The 8,430-nt window shown below is 37.0% G+C and overlaps 1 protein-coding gene across 1 annotated transcript; it reads left to right on the forward strand.

The window, feature by feature from the left end:
* Positions 1-272: 272 nt before the first annotated feature.
* Positions 273-2,575, forward strand: LOC107767933 (transcription factor bHLH96-like). The gene is made up of 3 exons (XM_016587044.2): positions 273-1,092; positions 1,611-2,039; positions 2,387-2,575. Exons 1-3 carry the CDS (start codon positions 679-681, stop codon positions 2,480-2,482), a joined length of 939 nt encoding a protein of 312 aa, XP_016442530.1. The 5' UTR covers positions 273-678; the 3' UTR covers positions 2,483-2,575.
* Positions 2,576-8,430: the final 5,855 nt, after the last annotated feature.

Consider the following 8,430-nt stretch of genomic DNA (forward strand, 5'->3'; position numbering starts at 1 on the left):
AGTTAAATTAATCTTTCTTTAAATATCGTATTTTTATATGTATTTTAAGTATTTGAATCGTTAATTTTGTGACTTGTAATTTTTTACGTAGTTTTCAAAAACGTTAATTTTATTTTTGAAAAAGTTAAACATTCTATATACAAATTTATAGTTAAATTTAAAAAGTTTGACTATTGAAAGAGCAAATGGTGCCACATAAAAAATAAAAAATAACAATGTTATTTGCTTGCTTTGAACTCGTATTACAAAAGCCACAGAGTTTAGAGTGCAAACTCAAGAGCTCTTAACTTCTCTGCTACCCTTCTCTCTCCCCTCTGTGTTAGGCACGTTTGACAAACTCTGCATTTGTTTGGTTAAGCTTAGTGCTTCTGTATGAGAGTTCATATATAAGAGGGGAGGAAATAAGAACAAGCTTGTTGGTTTGTTTGTTCTTTTAGAACTCTAGTGCTTGGGTAAAAATATTTCTTAGCTTCTAACTCCAATATTTTTCCTATTATTAATTGCTTCTTCATCTTCTACTTCTTTTGTTTCCTTTTCTTTTTCCCTTTCTTACCACATTTCTAGTCCATATGTCCACTCTGCTATGTGAAGGAAAGAAAGTCCTGAAAATGCAAATCTCTGCTTGGCAGAAATAGACTACTTGGATTCAAATTATTAGTTAAACCTGAAAAACAAATCATGGCGTTAGAGACTGTGGTTTACCCTCAAGAACAACTTGACTATTTTTATAATAAAGAGTTTTATGCATCAAGTAGTTCATTTCCTCATAGTATAAGTAATTGGGAGTCTTCATCTTGTATTCCAATGATGCAAAATCAAGAGAAAGAATACTATTTGGATATTTCAAATTCTTCACCAGAAGCTGCAGCAGCTTGCAATATTGTTGAGGAGAATCAGCTGTTTTTGGAGGCAGCAGACACTTCAGGAGGCAGGAGGAAAAGAAGACGGACGGCTAGAGGTAGCAATAAGAACAGGGAAGAATTGGAAAACCAGAGAATGATACATATTGCGGTGGAGCGCAATCGTCGCAAGCAGATGAATGAATATCTTACTGTTCTTCGATCTTTGATGCCATCTTCCTACGTTCAAAGGGTCTGTTTCCTGTTCTCTTTCCCATCTCACATCTATTTTTGGAAACCCGTTTGGGCCATAAACACTATTTTACTATGAGTTTAAATTACATACATCCATATTAGTATAAAACTTGTTTGAGTTACGAAAACACAATTTTTTCCTCTGATAATCTCTTTTAAACATAACTTAATTACATACAAATATATATCTTTTTAACAAAAGAAGTGGAGCTTTAACGTAACTGGTAAAATTGTTGTCTAAATGACTAGGAGGCCACCGGTTCGAGCCGTGTAAACAACCTCTTGCAAAAATGTAAGAATAGACCCTTATAATCCGGCCCTTCCTGGACCCGGCGCATGCCCAGCATGAGCTTAGTACATCGGACCGCCTTTTTACTATTTAACGAATACTAGTATATTTTACACGTTAACCCGATAGTCTCCAACCCTTTTGTATGTCCAGGAATTTATCATGTTGTATAGTTTAATTTCGTTCTCATTTCCTTCTCATAAATTAAAGAAAGACTTCACTTTCAGGCTGACCAAGCATCAATAATTGGAGGAGCCATAAACTTTGTGAAAGAGCTAGAACAGCATCTTCAAACGCTAGAAGTTCAAAAGAGAAGCAGTACTCATGACCAACTACCCGAAAATGGCATATCATCATTACCACTTTTTGCTGATTTCTTCTCCTTCCCACAGTACTCAACAACACATTCAAATCATGTCAGCAGTTCACCGGCAGCTGCAACAAACTCAAGCGAACTGGCGGCCAATAATAGATCAGTGATGGCTGACATAGAAGTGAACCTAGTGGACAGCCATGCCAATCTCAAAATACTATCAAAGAGAAGGCCAAAACAACTCCTGAAGATACTAGCTGGACTTCAGTGTCTGTCGCTCACTATTCTTCACCTTAATGTCATTACTGTCGACCAAATGGTTCTTTACACCCTTAGTGCTAAGGTTAGTAATTAATTTCTAGAAATCCCAATAGCTTTTACTTAACATTCATGAATTAGAGTAATTAGTAGCTTTGTTACAAGCCTGATTATAATAAACTACACAAAATAGTGTAGTGCACAAATTATAATTAACACTATATATCAATATATATAACTTATAAGTTAAACATATTAAGTAACCATTTCAAATCATGTAAGATACATGTAATGCATTTATTGGATTGGTACATATATCGAAACTAAGAAAACTCTTTTACTTTCCGTTAATTCTCTCTGTTTCCTTTTTAGCAAAATGTTTCATATTTCTAATTTAAATTTTCTGTGTGCATGGATGAAAATTTGGAACAGGTAGAGGAAGGGTGCCAACTAACTACAGTAGAGGAAATTGCTCAAGCTGTTAATCAATTGCTGGCTGGAATCCAAGAGGAGGCTGCTTCAAGATGAAAAGAAAATCCCTTAGCTTAGTTTAATTTACTGGGACAAATCTTTCCCAAAATGTTCTCTCTTGTTTATTTCTCTATTAAATTTTCTTCCTTTGATTACATTTCTTTTTCGTTTATACTCACATGCCACTTGCTCTTGCAGAATCTCTCAGCTATAAGTAACAAAAAAAAAATGAAAAATAAGGTTAAAAAGGAAATTCCAATAAATAAGTACACCCATCAAATGCATCCAGCAATAGGTGACAACTAGAAAATGCCAAACTTTGACAGAAAAGTTAATTACACTGAATGTCTATAAAGCATTTTTTGAAGGTTCACTCGATGTAGTATAGTATCTATATTTAATTTGTGTTATTACTCCCTCCGTTCACTTTTACTTATCTACTATATTAAATATTTTTTTTTACTTGTTTATTTTAGCAACACTTGTTTTTTACTTGTTTTACTTTGTCATTAGTTATTCATTTCCCAAATCATTTCTCGAGACATTTTCAAATACTATTACTCTCTACGTTTCATATTAAATGAGGTATTTTCCTTTTTAGTCTGTTCCAAAATAAATGACACATTTTTAAATTTGGAAATAATTCTGTCACACCTCCTTTTTGCGCGCCCTCCCCGAAGGGTTAAATGCGCGGGTGGAGTTTTTCCAATTTAAGTGACAATATTCGAAATGAGATTATTTATTTAATTCAGAGTCGCCACTTGGGAAAGGTTTGGCTTTTGGTGTCCCAAGTCACCGGTTTATCTTGAATCCCAAATCGAGGAAATTTTCGACTTTTCCAAATGAAGTCTGCGAACCAGAAATTCTAAGTAAGGAATTCTGTTGACCCGAGGGAAGGTGTTAGGCACCCTTGAATCCCGTGGTTCTAGCACGGTCGCTTAAATTGCTATAATGGCTAAATATCTGATTTAAATACATGTTGTGACTTATGTGCTTTTATTAAGATTTAAACCGCTTTTATTATTATCATTTATTTTTATAGAATTGCAACGTCGTGAAAATGCGTCTCGAACCACGTCACAATCAATGCACCCGTAGTTGTTAACACATTTTGACTCCGTTGAGACTTGGATTTGGGTCACATCAATGTGCACCCGATTTAAGAATATAATTCACTTAAAGTCGCGCCTAAAGAATCTAAACGCGTTATTATCTTTGGGGAAGGAAGTGGAATTCACTAAACAGTCCGTCCCAAATTCTAAGTATTTATCATGATCAATTATTGAGGGCCCCGCAATTTGCATTTTTATTCGGCGAGGCTCGTCTCATTATTTTAGAAGGGTACCCTACAGTGGCTACATTTCTACTACGTTTATCTTTAAAGAGAAGGATGATGCCGAACTTTGCTTGTTTGAACAAATACAGACTGAATCCTTATTATGTTTGCCGAACCTAAACTTGTTTGATTACCTGATTGATTGTTTATGAGGTGAGGGTTACCTCATGCTTTGTCTTCATCGAGTGAATACGCTTATTAATTTGCTAAGTGAAATTGCAAACAAACTGACAACATATATTGAGTTATGTTTAACGAACTCCAAGTTCTACTTTAACACTCTAACCTATTTGAAATTGATAAACGAAATCGGCTGTTTATTAGGAAAATTACTACTAATTGAACTCAAAATGACTATTAGTTTCTCTCAACAATCATCACATTATTTTGAAACAAAGAATCTATACCGAAACCCGATATCGAACCTGCATTGGAACAAATAAACTGACAGGAGAACTGGCATTCATAGCCAGACTCTTAATGTAACTGCATGAGAGTTTGTTTGGGATACATCTATCCCAGACCTAATACCACAGATTTGTCAATTCAGTGGTCTAGGCAAAAATACATACAAGTGCTTGCCATGACTCTATGTTATACAGTCGTAACTAAGCCAAACAGCGTTATACTGAATTGAATGTATACTAAATCAAACATGTTATCTATGTCATACTGTCATTACTATTGAACAGTGCTATCTAACAGTCCATCTCAAACAGAATGTATGCTAGTTTATACAAAGTATTTGCAGTTTGCAGTAAAAATACAATCCCAACTAACATTCGATCTATTTTTAACACCAATGTTATAACATGAACAGCTGTTCGTTTTCTTTATTTCTGCTTCAACTTCAAACTTTCAACAATACAAGGTTTCAGAGGTTGTGTACCTGGAAATATTTGACAATTGAAGAAAAGGGCAGTCAGCAGAGTACAATGACAACAAAATGCAGCAGCAATCACAGCACTATTAGTAGCAGCAGGGCAGAATAGCAGCAGGCAAAGCAATACAGCAAGAAACAGGCTCGAGTGCAGAGATGCAACTATGGCCAATAGAAAGCAATAGCCAAATAACAGCAACACCCAGTGGAGTAGAATCAGAACCCCAGACAGACCAAACCAGTAGTAAACCAATGAAAATACTCGACTAATAGACACAACTGGAATTTCAAAGAATCAGAATTGATTTGGAACAAGTTGAGCAACTGAAACCCAATAATAATAGGAGGAAAAAGTTTCTGATTGTTGGTTGTATCCCTTCTATCTCTTAATCTCTTTCTATCTATGTGTATCTATTTGTATGTATTTCAGCTCTCCTTTCCAAACTCCTCACAGTGTGTTTTTCTTTTACAGCCCTCAAGGTCCAGTCCCCCTCTGTATATCCCAGGTCCTCCTCTTTATAAGCCTAAACACTAAACCTTTTTAACAGCCTGTTGTAGAATATCCCAGTACCCCTCCCATGTGCCTTCCATTTCCAATTCCAACTTTAGCTAATTAAATATTAAACCCCATTCACATTCCCTGGCAGATTCAACTTTTCCATTTTATTAACTAAAAGCAAGTATGGGCAGTAGAATATATCTGACAGCATATGCTGTCAAACCATTTTGAAATTGAAAACCCTTTTATGCAGGAAAACAGGCTGTGCACAATGCACATGCTGTGCACAATGCACATGCTGTGCACAAGTGCACATGCCACCAACTCAGATTCTAGTTACAGACCAAGCCTTAGGTTTCTGAAATCATATTCACGACTATAAGTAACAGGACTTGGTTCTTAATTGATTCAGGCAAATGTTCAACAGAAGCAAGTTGATTTGTTATTGTTCGGACAGTTGAAACTAATTGACGACACACGTCGACTCGACTATATTAGCATTAACATACACAATCGTAGCCAAAAATCAAACATTTAAACAGTATCGATACATGGTTTGAAATACTGACTAAGCAAAAATGCACTCGAGGAGTTAACTAGTCAGTCCAAACTCGAAACACAACCAATACACATGCCTTATCAGAAAGGAGGGGGGATTTAGACAAACACAGAGGTTTAAGTAAAGTGGACAAACAAAAGTTGATAAAATCAAAACAAATATGAACAGACTTTTAAACAATCACACGGACTAAAACAAATAAAGGAAAGAAAGCAGACTTACCTTAAAACTTGAAAAGTTAACAGTTTGAACTCGAATTTGGACAAACTTTTCTTAAGGCTGAATGGACTTTAATCGAAGTGTTTCTCAGATGAGAAACACTTTGATTAAAGTCCATTAGACCTTAATTTCTTCGGTTGAACCGGTACGAACCAGTGACGAAGAACTACACGATTCTTTAAAACTCAGATCCGGGATTCATGCTTCCCTGATCAGATTCGGACCAAACCAAGTATGGTTTGGTCATGAGGGGGGTCTGGGGAGTGTCTGGTGTGAAGCTGGGGTTGGTTGGTGTAGATCGAGTTTTGACTCGAATCTTCAAACGAAGATTCGAGGACCTAGAGGGTGATTCAAACCAAACGGTTAACAGGTCTATGTTCAGGGTGGTGAGAGGGTTCTATGGTGTTCAGGGCGAGGTCACCGGCGTTCATGCCGCCGGTTTTCATGGTGAAGAGTACAGGGGCGGCTCTAAGGTTTGTGGGTTTGGGTGAAGACGACGAGGCTGGGGTATTGGATAGGGGGGGCAGGGTAAGGATCTAGGCTTATATAGTTAGTGGGTGGGTTGATCTCAACCGTTAGATCAATCTAGATCTACGGTTTGGATCTGATGGTCTTAAGTGAAACGGTGTCGTTTCAAGTGTTGAGGGTTGGGGTCGGTCCGGGTGTGAACGGGTCGGGTTCCTCAGTGGGTTGTGGGGAAGTGATCTTGGCCGTTGATCAATCTGAGATCAACGGCCCAGATCACATTGGCCTAAAACGTCGTCGTTTGGACGTCCTGGGCATCAGGTGGCCTGGACCGGGCAGGCCTGGGTCTTGGGCTGTTTGTTTGGGCCAATTTTGTTAAAATTGGCCCAAGTCTGGAAGGGAAGGGGTCCTTTCTTTATTTTTATTTTTTTTATTTATTTCTTTTTTTTCTTATTTATTTTAAAACAAAACTAAGCCAAGAAATCAAATTAAAATTAAATACACACTCAATACAATTATTTGCACACACACTAAAATAGTCCAACAAAATAAAATCATGGACGAAGAGGCCTATTCGTGATTTTCTATTTTAACGACCGGATTACGGTTCGAATTATGCAGGACACATATATATTTTTTTTGAATTTTTTTTTAATAAAGTAAATAAATAAAAATGGGCCGAAGTCACAAATAAATCAACAAGGTGCCGCACAGAAATCCAAAAATTGTACAGCAGGGCCAATTATTATTTTTTATTTCTTTTTGGAGCGATTGTCGTGCGAAACAAAAATCACATGCTCACAGCTGCCCCTCTTTGTTCGGAAACACGAAGGGTTTTTGTGCAAAGATAAAGTGAGCGTGTATGAGCGATTTTTGCCTATAGACCACTCCGTATGAAGCATGTTTCTTTTTTGAAAGATCTGACCGAATCTTGCTTCAAAGATTTCCTACATATCCTGGGCTAAACAGGAATCAGGTCAATGTAGTTCGGAAAGTTTTGGTAGCTGGGACTACCATGGGACTGCAATGCTTGCTGCTACTGCTGCTGCTGTTGTCACTGCTACGTCACTGACCGCCTTATTACAACCAAACAAAAATTAGAAACTAAACTAACTACTTATATGTATGTCAACTGCTAGTTACAAGATTCCTATCTATGATTCTTTTACGACTTGATCTTGGGTCTTAGCTGATTCTGCTTGTAGACTCCGATCTGAATCTTGATGCTTGCGAGTTGCGGCGACTTGTTTAACCTCTGGGATACTGAGTGAGACACAATTGGCAAATGTTGGAGTCGATCTGCTCTCCATTCACTCTGATATCTCGGGATGTCTTCTTTTTTTTTTCTTCTTTAATTCTGCGTCGAGACTCAACTCGTGGGTCATTTCGATCCATGTGGCTCGAGGTTAGACCTGCGGAAAAAACAAACAAACGAACGAAATTTTCTGCCCCAGTTTCACTAGGAAAATTTCGTTAATTATTCAACATGAAGTTCATAAAATTGATGAAAGAGGATATGCATGCTCAGTTCAGGGTTGGAGCCCTAATACCGACTAGCTGGGGAAAGGTTCAGTTCAGGGTTTAAAACCCTAATGCCGAACAAAGGAAGAATTCAGCTTAAGGTTTAAAAACCCCAATGCTGACTAAAAGGAAAATTCAGTTTAGGGTTTAAAACCCTAATGCTGACTAAAAGGAAAATTCAGTTTAGGGTTTAAAACCCTAATGCTGATTGCATGAAAAAGCTCAGTTTAAAGTTTAAAACTCTAATGCTGGCTGAAAGGGAAAAGTTCAGTTTAGGGTTTAAAACCCTAATGCTGACTAAAAGGAAAATTCAGTTTAGGGTTTAAAACCCTAATGCTGATTGCATGGAAAAGCTCAGTTTAGAGTTTTAAAACTCTAATGCTGGCTGAAAGGAAAAAGTTCAGTTTAGGGTTTAAAACCCTAATGCTGATTGCATGAAAAAGCTCAGTTTAGAGTTTAAAACTCTAATGCTGGCTGAAAGGAAAAAGTTCAGTTTAGGGTTTAAAACCCTAATGCTGACTAAAAA

This window comes from Nicotiana tabacum, chromosome 20 (genome assembly GCF_000715075.1).
Source record: "Nicotiana tabacum cultivar K326 chromosome 20, ASM71507v2, whole genome shotgun sequence".
Taxonomy (NCBI): Eukaryota; Viridiplantae; Streptophyta; class Magnoliopsida; order Solanales; family Solanaceae; genus Nicotiana; species Nicotiana tabacum.